The sequence below is a fragment of the Echeneis naucrates genome, chromosome 22 (assembly GCF_900963305.1).
Source record: "Echeneis naucrates chromosome 22, fEcheNa1.1, whole genome shotgun sequence".
NCBI lineage: Eukaryota > Metazoa > Chordata > Actinopteri > Carangiformes > Echeneidae > Echeneis > Echeneis naucrates.
This window is the reverse complement of record NC_042532.1, coordinates 7,200,424-7,217,705: the sequence shown is the minus strand read 5'-3', so window position 1 is coordinate 7,217,705 and position 17,282 is coordinate 7,200,424. Positions and strand designations below refer to the sequence as shown.

Genomic DNA, 17,282 nt, shown 5'->3' with positions numbered 1-17,282 from the left:
GTCCTGCTGTGTTTGGCGGAGGAGAAGCGAGCTAGCGGCGTCCTGCAGCCGGAGTGGCTCACGGCTGTATCCGTCAAAGAGCGAGGCCTGGGCGGACAGATTGATTGGATGTACCAGGCGCCTGACAACTGGACGTACGTAAAATACAGCTCGGTTTGGGCTTATTGAGCCTGCGCTAACAGAAAAAGAGGAGGTTCCCGAATAGAGACCTTTATTTATTTCTTTGTTTCCAGTGGAGAAAAAAACAGTAACAGCGACATATACCACAGGCACTTCATTTATTATTTTTTGTCATTTTACACAAGAAAACTGGATAAGATTACGGCGGTTACTCGAAGGCCAAAGCCAAGCGGAGGAGGATGAAGCGGCGCAATGCGGACTGCAGCAAACTCCGACGGCCGTTGAAACGGAACCGAATCACCGAGGGTATATACGGCAGGTAACTTCTGACGGAGGGTCCTCACCGACACCGTAATGGGGGCTGCTCACTTCGGATGCCTGCGGCTCGATAGCTGCAGAGCGTGAAACTCACATACACTGCCCCCAATTTGTCAATGAGCCACCGCCAGTAGCACTCTCAGTAGCCGAGCTAGATGCTAGCGCTAGCGTAGTGTATGCTAGCTGTATGTTTTCGTTGTACATTAGTTAAAAGGTAACGTTAGCCGTAAAGCTAGCTGTAGCGCAAGGCCCCAACGCCGCCTGTTTTGAACCCTGTCACGGCGTCTCTTTCAGAGCAGCATCAATGTCTGATAGAAGCTCTAATGGGTTGTGTGTGCTGATTAAACAACCCTGACTACCTGTCGCCTCTAAGCGACAGTTGTCAACTGCCAGCCGCTTCGCTGTGGGCTAATGTAACTTCTGTTAGCTAGCACCACAGCAGCTTTGTCTGCCCATTGCCAACTTCAGCACAGACACCTCACTGAACCAGAAGTATCCAGACAGGCTCATGTTAACATCATCCGCCAAAACGAGCTGGTTACACCACAGCGAGTTAGCCTGAAACCTGAAAAGTTAAGTGGTGCACGATTTAGTATGATCAACGTCAAGTTCCCTGGTTGTCCTTCCAGCTACACCTGACAGGTCCTAGGTCTATGTGACCCGATAAAGAGCACTAGTTAAACACGTGGCATCTAGACCCACCGCTGTGGGGCATTCCCTGAATTATTGAGCAGATGCACCCCATCATACAACAGCCATGCTTTGGAGATCCAAGAACCCCCCCCCCCCCCCCCCCCCCCCCCCCACACACACACACACACACACACACACACACACACACACACACACACACACACACACACACACACACACACACACACACACACACAAGCACTCTAACGACTAAAATGTCAACTGAGATCAAGTCTTTCCATCATATTAAATGGACCAGCACCACGACATTCTAGGTGCATGTGTTGCCATCAAAATTCTAAAGAAAATAATTAACAGCAGTTTAGACACTTCTGTCCATATCATTCCGCAAATATGTCACTGTACAGATGAAGGTGATTTTTAGATGCCTTTCAGAAATCTCTAGTTTCTGTACGCTTGTATTTTACGTGTGCGAGAGCGTGAGCAAGTATATACAGACACGCACACACACATTAACAACGGAGTTGCATCTTATAACATAAGCTGCTTAGGCAAAGTGTACTGCACACAAGGACATAATCTATCAAGCAGCAGCTCCAGACATACATCTTACATTCACAAACTGCTCCAGTATATTACTTTATGATGACGGATTTTGTATGAATGTTGTGTCATTGGTTTGTTTGTTTGTTTGTTTGTTCTGTTTTGTTTTTTTCGTCTTCTCATTACTAGTACCTTCCTGTACCTGAAGTTCTTGGTGGTGTGGGCATTGGTGCTACTGGCTGACTTTGTGCTGGAGTTCAGGTTTGAGTACCTGTGGCCATTCTGGCTATTCATCCGAAGTGTGTACGACTCCTTTAGATACCAGGGGCTGGTGAGTAGCTATGTCCTAAGACTGGTATTATAGATGTTGAAAGAAAAATATTAAAAAAAGGCACAAATACCTTTTCAATATCAACCATGTCTTTTGTAGACCTGGGGCCTCATTTATAAAACTATGTGTAGGATTGTTACTAAATGTGTACATACGCCCAAAAGCCATGGTTCAGAGTCATTATGAATTTATGTAGTCATTCCAACTTTTCTTCCTGTGAAGCTTCTTCACAACCTTTGCGTGGAAAATGACATACGCCACATTTACAAATGAGGCCCCTGGTGCGTAGCAGGGCTGTTGGAATATTTTTTCTCATCATTCAAAATATTGAAATCCTGTCAGTATTATACATATATTATAATGGCAGATGTATGATCTTATTGATCTAATCAGTTCATGCCTTTTCAGTGTCCATTAACCATAAGTCTTCATTTTGTGCTCTTTTTGTAGAGTGGTCTTTAAACATTTCCCTACACATCTCAACAAAGCCTTCTTTTCAGACATTTGTTTTTCTGTGTTTAATTTACACATTTAATGTACAATCTCATGTGTCACTATCATCGCCTTCGGTTATCCTCTTCAATTATTTTGCCATTCAGATGCTGCGTCCTTAGCACCACTTGTTGCTTTTTTATTCTGCAGTAACTAGATGGCTTTCTAGTTTTAAGGAGATGACACGAGAACTTAACATAAGCCAAAGGAGAGATGTGAATGAAAAAGAACCAGAGCAGTGAAAGTATTGCCTTGAGAGAAGCCTAGTGTGATGTAATTAAATGTTTGAACACAGACTGATGGATCTTTGTATCCACAGTAATTACATCCAAAAATTGACTAAATCTGAAACTTGCATGCAATAACAATGTCTAAATACTCTAAGTCAGTTTCCACAGCTGATCTGCTAATGGTCACATGCAAATTGTGGACAAGCACAGTCAAAATTGTCTGTAATGCCAAAGAATAAGGAAAAAAACATTTAACTGGTGCAGCATTACTTATGCTCATAGAATAAACATTGTTTTGGCTACAGTAAAACTCAAATAAAAATGGGCAGAAAACCTGGTAGGCAGCTGAGTGTACAGTGAGCATCACATTTGAAATGATCAACATAACACTACCCTAAAAAAATCTAACCTATCTGACCTCTTGTCTGAAGTGTCATACTTCAAGATCTATTCAGGCATGCAGAGCTTTAGGCGGTGTGCAATGTTGCTCTTTCCTGGTCTTATTTGGACTTGGGTCCAGTATTGATACTGGGCACCTTGGTCTTACTGAATGTATTGTGCAGCTTCAAACTTTAACATTTTAGTCAGAGCCAAGCTTGAAATACTCACAGCGACAAACAGCCTATGTGTCTTTACTGCTTATGCTGCTTGTTTATTGTAACAACCTCTTGTCTCGCCAACAGGCCTTTTCAGTATTCTTTGTGTGTGTGGCATTTACCTCGGACATCATTTGCCTCCTCTTCATCCCGGTGCAATGGCTATTCTTCGCTGCCAGTACATATGTGTGGGTGCAGTATGTTTGGCACACAGGTACAGCCCTCCTCCGATAAGATGTATATACTGCATATGGGAATTTAATTAAATTGTTTGCTAGAGGTACATGCATAGATCTCAATGAATGAAATAAAATGAAAGAAAGAATCCTTTTGCTTATATATTCAGTGGATAATAAAAAGAAATAATCTTTTCAAAGTCATGGCTCACACCAATGTGTAAAAGATTCTCTTATTGCTTCTGAGAGAAGCAGGTGTGAAATGTGTTGTGCAATACCCATGCACATTGTGTTATCATATTTGCAAATGGCTGGCTTGTTTCTCAGAATTTTGCATGGCGTATGTGTAAGTGAGCTCCACTCTGGGGATTAGTTGTCACTCTGATTTAGTGGTATCCCCCAGTGTTGACCTAAGGCCAGGTGTCAGATTGAAATCCAAGTGCCAGCTGGGGGAGGGAGAAATGCAGAGAGATCCCCAGATGATTTCTGAGCCTTCCAACTTAACTCACCAGTGACATTCACCATAAGATGTCACACGAGTATTAATAACTCTTACCAGTCCTCTTCCTAGTGGTACAGGTGGCTGAGTGAATGACAGTTAAGGTGACAATGAGTAATGTCTGTATTTTGACTGCTCTGTCATAAATTACCTAGTTAAGAATTAATACAGAGACCACTGCTAATCTTTACAGCTGTTAACCTGTTCTGGGTGAGAGAGGAAGGCAAAACTATTTTAATTAAAGCTAATGACAAATCCACTGTCCATATTGTAAAAATCCTCTACTTTGTGCCGAATCTTAGTTCAAAAGCAAGTCTTCTACACTTACAGTCCTGAATTGGATTTTGTCCTTTTTGTTTTTTCTTTTTCAGAGAGAGGGGTCTGTCTGCCCACAGTATCTCTATGGATTCTTTTTGTGTACATAGAGGCAGCCATCAGATTCAAAGACCTGAAGAACTTCCATGTGGACTTGTGTCGACCTTTTGCTGCACACTGGTGAGACCACTGTTGTGTTTAAACCAGGGCCAGTAAAATGCTCTCCTGTTTTGATTAAAAGGAATGCCTGGGTTTAGTGCACCTGAAATGTGTTACCATGGTACACACATAATGATATACTCTGAAAATTTAGATTTCTTCATATAATCCACAGTTAACACATTTTAAACTGGACTACCACTAACTTTTGGTATACAAGTAGGAACTGCTGTGTCATAGTCACTTGCCAGTCCATTGCAGATAATATGCTTCTTTATGTTAGTCACTATCCCTAGGACCTAGTCAAATTTTTGTGTTTCGTTGATTGAATATACTTTTTATTTTCATGTCTGCAGTATTGGATACCCAGTGGTCACGCTGGGCTTTGGCTTCAAGAGCTACGTGAGCTATAAGATGCGCCTCCGGAAGCAAAAGGAGGTGCAAAAGGAGAATGAGTTTTACATGCAGCTCCTGCAGCAGGCTCTGCCTCCAGAGCAACAGATGCTTCAAAAGCAAGAGCGAGAAGCAGAAGAAGGTAAGGGTTAAGTCCAAGTACATGAGTTTATCCAATTGGCATATACGAGACACCAGGTGCAGGAAATCTAGGATTCACATACATCAATTAGACACCTTAAAACATATATCAGACAAATTGTGTTATTGTTTCACTTAACTTTGGCACGTTGCCTTGAGGCAGTGATGACATATTCATCGGTAGCTGAAAGATCTGCTAGTCAGTCTTGCATCAGTCAGTGAGTCAAGATTTTTAATGGATATGTACAGGTATGTACCTGACTCCCTTTGAGATAAAGTCTCATGACAGTTGTCTTAAATGTTTTCTAAATGTTGCTTTTCTTCCATCTTTTCTATGCAGCAGTAGCAGCAGCTAAAGGAATATCCGAAGTGGACACATCTCCAGTGTCACAAAATGGCGCCCTAGCCAATAAAAAGACGTCGGCACCACTGCCGGAACTCGAGTATAGGGAAAAAGGGAAAGAGGGAAGGGGTGGCGGGGAGGCTAAAAAGCAGCACAACAGCATCTTGCCATCAACAGTGGACTCTAAACTCCAGGAGATGGAGTATATGGAGAACCATATGAACAACAAGAGACTGACCACAGAACTGGGCAGTACAGAGAATCTCTTGCTTAAAGAGGACAACAATTCATCTTGTTCTTCCTCATCATCATCCTCCTCTAAAAACTACAAAAATGCTAGCAGCAATGCCTCAGCACTCAACTCCTCACCCCGCGGCCATAGTGCTACTAATGGCAGTGTGCCCTCCTCTGCACCATCATCCTCTTCCACTGGGAAGAATGAGAAGAAGCACAAGTTAGCAGTGGGGAAGGGGACATCAGGTGGATCCCACAGGGATCCAACAGACAACTGTATTCCCAACAACCAGCTGAGCAAGCCAGAAGCACTTGTTAGGTAAGAAGACTGGACAGTCTAGTTCATTCAAGCCAATCTCCATAGTGTTGAAGAAAAGTCCAGCTGCATCCAGCTGTGCTATTGTCTTTGGACGTATTGAGCATAGGATAATGGCATCAGTCCAAATTTAACCATACTTAATACACCTGCAGTCTACAGACTAAGTCTAATGTACTATTGCTGCTGAATAACTGCATGATGAAAGTAAAGTCACACGTTTCTATCTCATGGCTAGTTGCTTCAAATTTTCTGGTTTCTTTATTGTTGTCTAAAAGTGTCTCCAGTGAATTTATGGAGTGCCCCAGTTTTAACAGCTGTTTCAAAAAGAAATGATTGTTCTATATATAGTAAATATAAACATCCAAATTTGCCTGAACTGAGACATAGAGGAACAGAAACTGCACTAAGTGGTTGAAACGGGGTTGGTGGTTGTACTTGTATGCAACATTTAATTTTAAAACTCATATTTCATGAGAGTTGTTTCTCGGATGTAAAAATTGGATTTAGTTAAGAGTTGATGATGACAGATTATTTAAAATGTTAAAGAAATTTGGCATTACCTGTGTCAGCCATTTCAGTGCCTTGCTGTGTAAAACTGTTGAATTTTCTCTGGTTTACAATGCAAGTTGATTTTTGTTGCACATTATGCTTGGTGACAGCAGATAGAGATACACAAATTTGTAACATCTCTAGCATCCAATTCAGCTTTAAAGTTGTGGTTTGTTTTCCACATACATTTTGGCGTCTCAGTCTGAAAAAGTAGGATTTATGATAGTCTTTCCTCAGACAAGGACATAAAGTTTGCTAATAAGCTTCCATCACCCACCTTTAGGTCTTGTATGAATGAGTATTATACTCTTTTTACAACACAGAAGCATCAGTTTTTGTTTTTTTTTTTTTGTGCTTCACTCATTTGAAAGAATCCGAATAGTCTTTCATTTTATTTCTAAGTCTGCGTGGACCTTGGCATCATTAATGGCTCAACTAATGCTTTGGTATCTATAGTAGCTATTTTATTTTTTTATTCATTTATTTATTTTATTTATTAGTTGTTTTTTTTTTTCGATGTGCATCTGTGTTTTCAGAAAATCATTTTTCATTATGTCATGTAAGCAGCATGTGAATACCTCTGTTTTTTTTTTTTTGTTTTGTTTTTTTTTTCCCCCTGATCTGCCTTGGAGCAGATTGGAGCAGGACGTTAAAAAGCTGAAGGCGGACCTGCAGGCCAGCCGGCAGGTTGAGCAGGACCTGCGCAGCCAGATTGGCTCACTCGGCAGTGCTGAGCGCTCCATACGCACAGAGCTGGGCCAACTGCGCCAGGAAAACGAACTGCTGCAAAATAAGTGAGTGGCTCTTAAATTCAACTGGGTGGTTGTTTTGGATCTGGGGTATTCAGGATGTTCACATTCACAAATTCAGTTATTTAGGTTGGCTTGGTGAAGCTATTTTTGTAACATGTAAAACAATGCTGGAATGGATACAACTTAGATCAGAAACACTGATTCTACCTCCACACATGTCCCATTTGTTCATGTTCTGCTCTGTTATGTGTGCGCCGGTGCACTTGTAGACTCCATAATGCTGTGCAGGCAAAGCAAAAAGACAAACAGGCAGTGGGCCAACTGGAAAAGAGGCTCAAAGCAGAGCAGGAGGCTCGAGCCACCGCTGAGAAACAGCTTGCAGATGAAAAGAAGCGAAAGAAGTTAGAGGAGGCAACAGCAGCACGAGCAGTAGCACTAGCAGCAGCATCCAGGTGGGTGTGAATCTGATCATACAAATGTAGTTTTTAATAATCATTTTACTCCCATGTAGTTGCTTGTTTCTTTGTTTGCATCTTTTGTTATTAGATCCAATATGATTCACAACTTCTTTTTTTTTTTTTTTTTTCTCCTAGAGGGGAGTGCACAGACACGCTGCGGCGGCGCATCACTGAATTAGAAACAGAGTGTAAGAAACTAACAATGGATATCAAGCTAAAGGAAGACCAGATCCGAGAGCTAGAATTGAAAGTCCAGGTGAGACCATTGTAAAATATCAATAATATTTGTTATTTTAAAGCTCTGTTTTAAAAACATACGTATACACATTCTGAGAAATTGTTGCTTGAATATGTTTGGTGACCTGAGTCACAAGCTTAACTGACTTGACCCTTATTGTGTCTGTTTGGTGCCATCTCTCAGGAACTCCATAAATATAAGGAGAATGAAAAAGACACAGAGGTGCTAATGTCAGCGCTGTCAGCCATGCAAGACAAGACCCAGCATCTGGAGAACAGCCTTAGTGCAGAGACCAGGATCAAATTGGACCTCTTCTCTGCGCTGGGAGACGCCAAAAGACAGCTTGAGATTGCACAAGGTTAGTCCAATTGGCAATTAATGTACAAGTATGAGTGCACGTGCAAATAATTTCTGGGGTTTATGTCAGGTCCTCAAAATTATTGCTGTTGCACTGACTTACTTTCAGGTCAAATCCTGCAAAAGGACCAGGAGATTAAAGACCTGAAACAGAAGATAGCCGAAGTGATGGCTGTCATGCCCAGCATCTCCTACACAGCTGACACCAGCAGCATGACGCCTGTGGCTCCCCACTATTCCTCCAAGTTCATGGACACCAATCCTTCCGGCTTAGACCCCAATGCCTCCGTTTACCAGCCCCTCAAAAAGTGAACGCTTTCTCCTGCCCCTCCCTCTCCTACATCCATATTCCATCATTTTTATGTTATCTGCAGGCCCACCACCTCCCAGTCTGCTTGGCATGTCTGCAGCCAAGAAGGTCTCCCCATCCCTCTTTGATTTTTGTTCTCTCCTTGCCAGGTCAGAAGGGTGTTGTATTGTGTGACTGTATTTGTTGAAGTTAAAACAGAGGGCAAAAAAAACTTAAAACTGACATCACATGTCAACTAAGAAATCTCCGTTTGTTTGTTTTTTTATTTTTTTTATTTTTTTTGGGGGGTGGGGGGGTGTTTTCGCTTAAGTGTTTAGTGAAACCTCACAGAATCGGGCATGCATTTTCATCTCATGGGTGGGCTCTCTGTTTCCAACCACCTGCAACCAGTTGCCTGCTCTTTGGTCCTGGGGACAAGTTGCGTTATATTTTTTTTCCCCCTTCTGAAATTGGAAAATAGAGTTTCCCTTCATCACACAGCTTGATTTGTATTACAGTTTCTTTTTGGCAGATTGTTCTTCTCCCAAGGTAGCTGGGAACATCTGTAAAACCAGAGGAATGTAGTGCAAACCTGGCACAGTCTTGTCCCGTCTCATTTAATGAACTCTTTTAATCCACAATCAGACACTGATTTAACCTTCCCCTCAGCTGCTTTGGGGTTTTGTAGTAAGTAGTTTTTAAAGAGTATTGGGTGATTCCATTTGTTTACTCTTATTACATACAAGTGTTGAGTTCAGTAAACTGGAAAAGATCTAGTGTTGTAAACAGAAGCCTAGAAATTGAAACAAAATGAACCTTAGCAGCTCCAAATGTTCATCAAGTGAAAACAGCAGTTTGGTGTCCCTTGCTTTGTTTTCTGACAAGGTTTTTGATTTGAAAGAAGTGCAGTAAGACAATATTGTGTACAGCCTCTCACTACTTCGCGTAGTCTCTCATCAGTTGTCATGATCACAGTGCCTTGAGTTGAGGACATGGGGTGAGTGTGATAATGAGAAATATCCCTAGCCTTCTGCATTAGTTGTGAAGAATCTGTTTAAGATGAAATGGATAAGTTTGATCCCACCGAGTCAAATGGGACAATGTTTATGTCAGATGACAATTTGGTTTTGAGGCTCCCCACAGATTTTCACAGGGTGGGGCTGATCCATTGTATGCATTTAAGTGCAGCTCTGTCCCTTATTATACAGATCATATTTATGCAGCACTTCTACTTGCCCATTGTTGTTATGCTGGTGCCATGTTGGCCACCACAGTCTCCTGCACCCAGGTCTCTGGCTTACACTGCTGTTACATTGCAAATCCCCTTGGCTTAGCTATTGCCCTCTTCTTTTTTTTTTTTTTTTTTTTTTTTTTTGAGTTCCAATGTAAAGTTGCACTGTTGAAAACACATGCTGTTTGAAAGGGAATATAAAGATGGAATGTGCAATGTACACAAAAGCTTTGGAAGTTCCAACTTGAACATAGCAGTTAAATAATTTTATTTATCAATTAATCTTCCACTTCAGTTCATGTGCCAAGACTGGAATGCTTGTTTCTCTAGTAGTGTGTTCAAGAATGTACTTCAAATACATTGGCTGACATTTTTGTCAAATAATTCAATTGCTTAATGGAAGTTTCTGTTAAGCAGGTAGAAAAAGTGGTCACCTGCTTGTTGTAGACTGTAGTTAAAAGTAAGGGACTAGGAAGTTGAATTTCTTTTTGTGAATGTTACAGTATTTGCAACTGTTGGGCAAGTGGCTGTTAGAGAGCATTTTCCTTATTCCTGTTTCAGGTCTTGTTATTTTCCTACAGGGGGAATTTGGCTTGAGTCTGATGTGGTTTCACCATCATCTGAAATGATCATTGTTGTGCATGTGGTTTTCACCTAGTTTTTGTGGAGAGGCGTTTTTTTTTTTTTTTGTTTGTTTGTTTTTTTTTGCTCAGATTGCTAACATTGGCTCCTGGGAGAGGGAGGAAATTGTGAACATGACAGTTTAGTCGGTTGTTTGGTCAACTGATTGTTGAAAATCTAGAAAAGTGTTGTCTAGAAAAGTTTTTGTTTTTTGTTTTCTATGCCCACAGTCACTGCTCTGTTTCTCCCCAGGTCTGACCTTGGCTGCGCTCTTGCTCTGTGAGGTTTGCAAGGAATAAACTTTTTTTTTTTTCTTGCAAATTGACTTGTCTCTGCTTGTTGCAATGACTCAAACCAGAAGATTAAAAAATTCAAAACAATTTGTCAGCTCTGGCTGTTAGTTTGCCCTTTTAAAGGGGCACACCACCAATTTTTCACAACAAGGTTCTCGATTCTTTAGTAGTATTTTTAGGGGGCTTCTATGACTTTATTGTGACAGCAGTAAGTGGCGAAAGGCCAATGGGAAGTAGGAAGAGAGGGGTGAATGACATGCAGCATAGATCCCTCGTGATTCAAAGTAAAACAATATATTTTTAATGGTTATAATACTGATATTATAACTAGCTGATGAAAACCCATAAAAAGGTAAACATTTCTTGCATTGATGAGTCAGTACTTCCCCCCATCATCCTTTTGCCACTAGGAGGCAGTGTCCCTCTCTATTACACAGGTCGAAAGAGATAATCTGTCCACAGAGACTCTGGTTATTAGCTGTCAAGAACCACCAATTCCCTCTTTTCAAGACTATTAAATCCAATTCAGTTTGGACAAAGGGAACTAAGAATAATGTGTTCATTTCCACCAGCTAGTCAAAACACACTGAGAAGTGTTTCCACAAAGCTATCTAGCAGCACTGGGTTGGTAGGTAAAATTAAGTTTGAAGTGTGCACCATTTAAATGGTGCTAGAGGAGAAATGCAGAGATGCAGTTCTTTGCACTCTCTCTTTTATCTACATTTAAATTGAGACATAATCATCCATTTGGGGGTTTCTGAGCTGTGCTGACCTCTGGGGCTGAGATTTCAGTGATGGCTCCATGAAAGGGAAAACATTATGAGCTGCCACACATTTAGATTTTTACAGATAATTTTGTTAATGCACTTGGGAAATTCAGGAAGGCGATAAGAGATCCCTCTGCCAAGGACACAGACTTGCAAAGCATGAAAGAAGCTCTCTGCTCAGCTCTCTTGTCATGTCAGGCTTCCCCAAATACACTTGCTTTACCTGTGCAGTGAGATTATTGCTTGTAAAGCTCTTCACTTACTTTCTCCATTTAACCGATGAGTAGGTTGGGGAACTGATTTGTTTTACAATCACCCCTCAATGTTTTATTGCTCTCTCAGTACTATATGTCAGAGTCAAGCATGTGGAATAACCGATCATAATAGGTCTTTTCTAGCAGTCAACATTTGGCTGGGCTGACTTGCAATACTATTATGTTCAATAAATCTACAGAAATCCTGCTGTTTGAAGAGAATAAGCCTTAAATGAGAAAGTCCAGGTATAACTCTCCTGCTCAATTAACATAAAGTCCAGGAGCAATTTTCTTGGTGGAAAATCACTTTCCATCCTGCTGCCTCTGTAGCTGTCCCTCTGAAAGAGGAGAGAGGAAGACAGCAAAAGTAGATTCAAACTGAATGGGTTTTCTCGGATAATGACCAAAGATTAAGTGAATTTGCAGCATCCACAGAGATAACTCCGGTGGCCTAGGCTGCTTACGTGTGTTTGCTGTCATATATAAATGAATTTGTATTTGCTCACATCCAGAGGGTAGAATTATCCCTGTTGAATGTTGGCTAACTTTTTCATGCCAAACCCCTCTCTCTCTCTCTCTACCTCCAGAAACTCATTGATTTTTCTTCCCCAACACAGCTACACAGCACAGCTGGTTCCTGCTTTTAAAGTCTAGGTATGTCTTGCGTGCTTCAATAAGCAGTAGATACAAGCAGATAGTGCATGCTTTTCTCTTAAGCCTTTCAGTAAAGGCAGGTTGTGCCTGCTAACAAAGCAAAGATTTGAATAGAATGCCCTGCTGAGTACAAAGGGATCATTTAGTTTACCACAATAATATGATGATGATTTTCAAAAAAAATTTTTTTTCTAGACTACGCCCAGCATTTTACATACTGCTACCTGAGCTTCAAAACAAAGCTGATCCATGTCCACATCCATGTCCTGTCCATAAGGGCCTGTTGCACCCTTACCTCTGGGCTTGTCATCTATGAAATCTGGTACTGCAAGATTTTTTGAAAGCCATTCTTATGAGTGTTTCATGTTGTGTCATACTCAGTGCAACAAAGATGAACTTACATTTCTTAACAACAGTTAACATGAAGCATTCTTAGATACACAGGATGTTATCAAAGAATTAGACTAGATACCATGTGTATAGAAATTTGTCCCAAACATCAAGAGATAAGTATTATTTTGCAGTGCTTATGTTCATCTATTTAACTAAACATTCTTCCTGTTTTCTTGCATCAACTAAAAACTTGCTCTATAGATAGTGGGCCATTTTGATCTGAAGGAAATTTCAGCCACCACAGTAGCAGCTGACTGTAGCATATTCTTTTGGACATCAACCATCTATTTCTAATCCAGCACATACCATTATGATATGAATTTCCCTTGCCTGAACAGGAGGGTTCTTCTCTTTGTTTCTTCTCTTTGTTCTACTGCAAATGAGACATCTCTGTCTGCAGCTCGTTTCTCCCTGACTTCATTTATTTTTTTATCGGGAGACCACTCTTTCCCAGATGTCCAGCTGGGACAGTGTCTTTCCCTCATGATACTGTGCATCTTCTCTGAGAGAACTCTTTACCCCATCCTGCCCCCCAATCCGCACACAAGCACACAGATGTCGCTTTTCGGGACAGCCCATAGACTTATTTTAATTTTCCATAGACATACCCTGAATGCAACCACTGACCTCAAATGAGCTTTATTTCGTGTGCACATTTTTGTCCCCATTTGGACAAACTCCTCCAAATTAAATTTTCTTTTGTCTGAGATGTATCCCCAAACATGGACTCACAAACGTACAAACGCTCACACAAAGCTATAAAGAGTCACATACTTCATGAACACTTAATTGACATATGTGCATAAATTAGGAGTTCCAGTCTGTTCACACGAGCAAAATATGGACTTTAATATGACCTACTTAGTTATGAGAAAGTGTCCTTTCTTATTTATTCCTCATTATGTGAATACAGCTGCTGTCATGTCTTTGTATGAAAGTAGGAAACAGCGGGTGAGCTGAAATAGTCTTTGGTGCTGACACCGCTGACATTTCCAGTGAAACGGGGCTCAGAAAAGCAGGATTAAAACACGTGAGGTCTGACCTCTGTCCGTGAACAGACTGCCAAACTGCGTGACAGAGCGACGGCTCAGCACCGCCCGCGCAGGATGCCGCCGCAGGTTGCAGCAACAACCCCGCTCGCGTGACTCCACACATCCGCGTCACTCGCGTTATGTGCTTCATTTACATACTTGGCACCGCCCAGCGGGACGAACATGGTAATCTGCCGTCGGCCCGAAGCTAGCTGTGAGGGGGGGACCGAAAGATCGCTGGAACAAAGTTTGGGCGAGAGAGGGTTGTCTTAAAGCGGGCGACGTGTTTCGACAGAGACGGACGGGCGCACGTCGGGCTCTTTGCCCCACTTTTGGACTACGACATGGACGCTTTGAAATCCGCTGGAAGGGCAATTATACGGAGCCCCAGCATCGCCAAACAGTCGTGGGGTGCGGGAAAACATAAAAGTAAGTACACAGCTCTTCTGTCCATCACCGCCAAGGCATTAGCTGGAGCTAATTTGGCTAAACCAGGCTAGCCTCGACAAGTAACATTACAACCGGCGTTTACTCAGCGTCACTTTACAACTCGTCCGTGGGAGCCTGCTGCTGCTGCTGGAGACAAAACAGTTGTTAGACGGCATGTTGTGACGGGTGTTTATCTGACCCACACACTCACAGAGTGGCTCAGCAGGGTGCGTACGGGTTGATATTTAAAGTCGGAAGCGATTCGCTCTGGTGTTAAACTTGACACTCAAACTGACAGCAACACCCCGCAGCCCGTAAGCTGACTCCTGCTGAGACATTCGCCCCAATATTCAGCCCTCCGTGTGCGTAACAAGTCGAACCAGCCCTTCCGAATTTGGACTGAGACCAAGACCTGGTTCACTCGTCTTCTCAAAAGTTTGAAACTCTCGTGAAATCCCCTTGTCTGCCACGTCATGGATCCGACTGACGGCCAAGGTTGTGAAATGTACAACAGAATGCCGAGCGGCCGGAGGCACGCCGGTCTGGACCGGGAGCTGGGTAGGGGGGTTACCGGAGACCGAAAGTGGGGGAGACACAAGAGTGAAAAGGCGTGAAGGGAAGAGGTGTCGCCTTCCTAACCAGGCTGTACGATCCTAGCAACCCACTGTTGCTAGGCGATACACAGTGCGAAACAAAAACGAGAGACTGTGAGAGGAGAGGTTGTTTTTATAGATTTCTATGGTTCATCTCAGAGCTTAGCTCAAATCACTATCTTTCACTTGGGCTTTCCACACATGGCTCCACTTCGTCCCTCCGGTATGTACAATCAGGGCAGCTGAACACGGTCTCACTGATTATGCTAGCGTTGCTTTCTCATATAAGATGTGCTGCCTTTTATGTTTCCTCACACAAAGGGGGGATGTCCCCTGCTCCCACACATCTCCCCATTTTTATTGCATAGACAATAGAGCAGTTGGCAGCAAGATGTCACACGTGCCAGCCAGTGCAAACGATGCTTTGTTTCCGTCTACTCCTCACCGGGCGACGGGGATGCACAATAAGCATGGTCCCCGGCGGCCGCAGCCGGGGACCATGCTTATTCAGCCATCAGTCGCTGGTGGTGAACTTTGCCACAACTCCACCCTCAGTCTCATCTCCCCCACTGATCTGCTACCGCAGCTATCACACCCAGGCTGACTCGTGCAAATATGTGTGTAATTTAAACAGATACGATTGTATTGTTTTCTCAGGCGGTTGACACCGTGAGTAAGTAACTGTTGCTCTTGCTCTTATTTTTCTTGAAGCGATTGAAATCATAGGTTTCACTGGCGGTCACTGGTAAGGAGCTGTGAAATGCTCTGTAAGGAACACCAATTTGATTCATGGTGTTGTCGGTAACCTTCTGGCACAACACCAATCTTACATCAGATGCAATCAATGTTACATCTGGTGTAGTAATATGAGTCGTTATGTAAGAGAAATGTGTCTCTGTGTATTCAGTTTCATAATTGAAATCAAATGTTTGCCACATTTCTCCAGTAAGATTTTGAGCTAGATCCTGTCAGGGTAGCTTATTCACTTCTTTGGCATTTTGAGCACTGCATTTGTCTAATTTAACTGTCAATTAAGGACTGTAACAGCTTCCAGTATTGTTTTCATGAAGTTATGTGTCCATTAAATGATCACTGCAGATCACCATTTAAATCAGGCTGGCATCAGAGTCTTGCAACCTTGTTCCTGTGATGGGCAAGAATGTGTCAGGTCTGTCATTTCCTGCATGGGTTTTGAATAGTTCACTTGCTTTTTGGCAGTCTGTTTAGCTGACAGAATATTTCTCTGCACTGCCCTCTCATTATATCCAAGTAGTTGCCATCTTATAGTGGAGAAAATGGTATGTAACATTACCCATCATTTTAGGTCACAGTGTTTTTCCCTCTTTTTTTCTTTGCCAGTCTGAAAAGTGTAGGAGATCCCTGTCTGTATTAAACTGAGTTGGTTCCCTCCCACATTCCCGGCCAAGGAGCTGCCTTCTGCAGGCCTGTCGATAAAGAAACAGCTACATATCAGAATGTCACTTGACCCAAACAGATGGCTTGTGGGAAATTTGTGTGATCTCATACCAATTAGATTCCATTATATTTGACACTGTAGATGTGTGAGCTACTGTTGTTGGGGTAACTACTGCAGATGGTAGTTGGTTAGCTGTTAACTAATTTGTCTTTTGTACATTATTCATCACTGCAGAGACAGAGTTTAAATCTGTAGGCTAAATTTACTTCCTATAATGTTACATGAACTTGGTAATGGATTTTGCAACTTACAATGTGGTGTGTAGTGGCCAGTCCACCTTGAACCTCTACCACATCTATGGCTGGTCTGTGTTGCAACCCCTGCAAAGTCATCCCATGGAGGTTAACAGGGTATAATGGAAATTGCATTCTGCAGGATTCCTTTATTGAGTTGTAAAGTCCCCACTGATTTATAGTTCTGTTAAATCTTCTATATATCCAAGAGAGATATAGAATATATGCTTCACAGAGTACAGAGTCACATGTGAGTGTGTGCGGATAGGGCTTCACAATCATGCTTTGTCACCATTTCTCTACATTTCTCTGTTTTAATCCTCAGGCATAACAAATGTTTGACTTTCTCTCTCTCAGCTGATACAGCAGGGATAGTATGATACTTTAAACATCATCATTATTGTTTTCAACCAGTAACTGGCACAGGCTAAACTGTGCTCTGAATTGCAGTGTGATTAATTTGACAAGCCAGAGCCTATTTCTTTGCTTCTGTTACCCACTCTGCTATATTTGGTTTGGTTATTTGTGATAAGAAAAATTAATTTCCATTCTATCTCGTAAATCGAGTAAATTCAGTTTTCCTCCCCACTATTGAATAAAAAAGTCGAATTATTTTTTTATTTGTCGTTTTTACTCCTCAGCTGAGACTACTATGAGAATCTGTCTTGTATTATAAAACCAGTAGCAACATATGACCAAGCAGCATAGTGGCTAACCTTCCTGGGAAGAAATTATTGAGTAATCTCCTTAAGCCATATGCTTAGACATATGGTCATTGTGGTGTAGTTCACAGTTCTTTA

General features: G+C 42.0%; 2 protein-coding genes across 5 annotated transcripts in view; both read left to right on the top strand.

Annotated features, from left to right (window-relative positions):
• The first annotated feature begins 26 nt into the window (after positions 1-26).
• On the top strand, positions 27-10,710 carry maco1b (macoilin 1b). Of its 3 annotated transcripts, XM_029494455.1 has the most exons (12): positions 27-134; positions 306-439; positions 1,825-1,966; positions 3,372-3,498; positions 4,331-4,454; positions 4,790-4,968; positions 5,308-5,863; positions 7,048-7,206; positions 7,434-7,616; positions 7,758-7,878; positions 8,044-8,218; positions 8,327-8,529. In XM_029494455.1, the coding sequence occupies exons 2-12, from the start codon at positions 360-362 to the stop codon at positions 8,527-8,529; spliced, it is 2,049 nt and encodes a 682-aa protein (XP_029350315.1). In that variant the 5' UTR covers positions 27-134; positions 306-359. The 3 variants fall into 3 exon arrangements, with proteins under 3 accessions (XP_029350315.1, XP_029350316.1, XP_029350317.1); XM_029494456.1 differs by lacking the exon at positions 27-134 and having other exon boundaries at positions 360-439; positions 8,327-10,710; XM_029494457.1 differs by lacking the exon at positions 27-134 and having other exon boundaries at positions 360-439; positions 5,317-5,863.
• Positions 10,711-13,930: 3,220 nt separating this feature from the next.
• ldlrap1b (low density lipoprotein receptor adaptor protein 1b) overlaps positions 13,931-17,282 on the top strand; it is a 30,602-nt gene continuing 27,250 nt past the window's right edge. Inside the window, exon 1 of one of the 2 annotated variants that reach the window (XM_029494416.1) lies at positions 13,931-14,179. In XM_029494416.1, the coding sequence (XP_029350276.1) occupies positions 14,095-14,179 (85 nt within the window). In that variant the 5' untranslated portion in view covers positions 13,931-14,094. The remainder of the gene's footprint in view (positions 14,180-17,282) is intronic. The other variant, XM_029494415.1, reaches the window with a different exon arrangement.

Excerpts from the sequence above, each read along its gene's own strand:
- maco1b (XM_029494456.1), top strand. The coding sequence starts at position 360 with ATGAAGCGGCGCAATGCGGACTGCAGCAAACTCCGACGGCCGTTGAAA. Across the intron at positions 5,864-7,047 it reads AAGCCAGAAGCACTTGTTAG|ATTGGAGCAGGACGTTAAAA; the intron begins GTAAGAAGACTG and ends GCCTTGGAGCAG. Across the intron at positions 8,219-8,326 it reads ACAGCTTGAGATTGCACAAG|GTCAAATCCTGCAAAAGGAC; the intron begins GTTAGTCCAATT and ends ACTTACTTTCAG.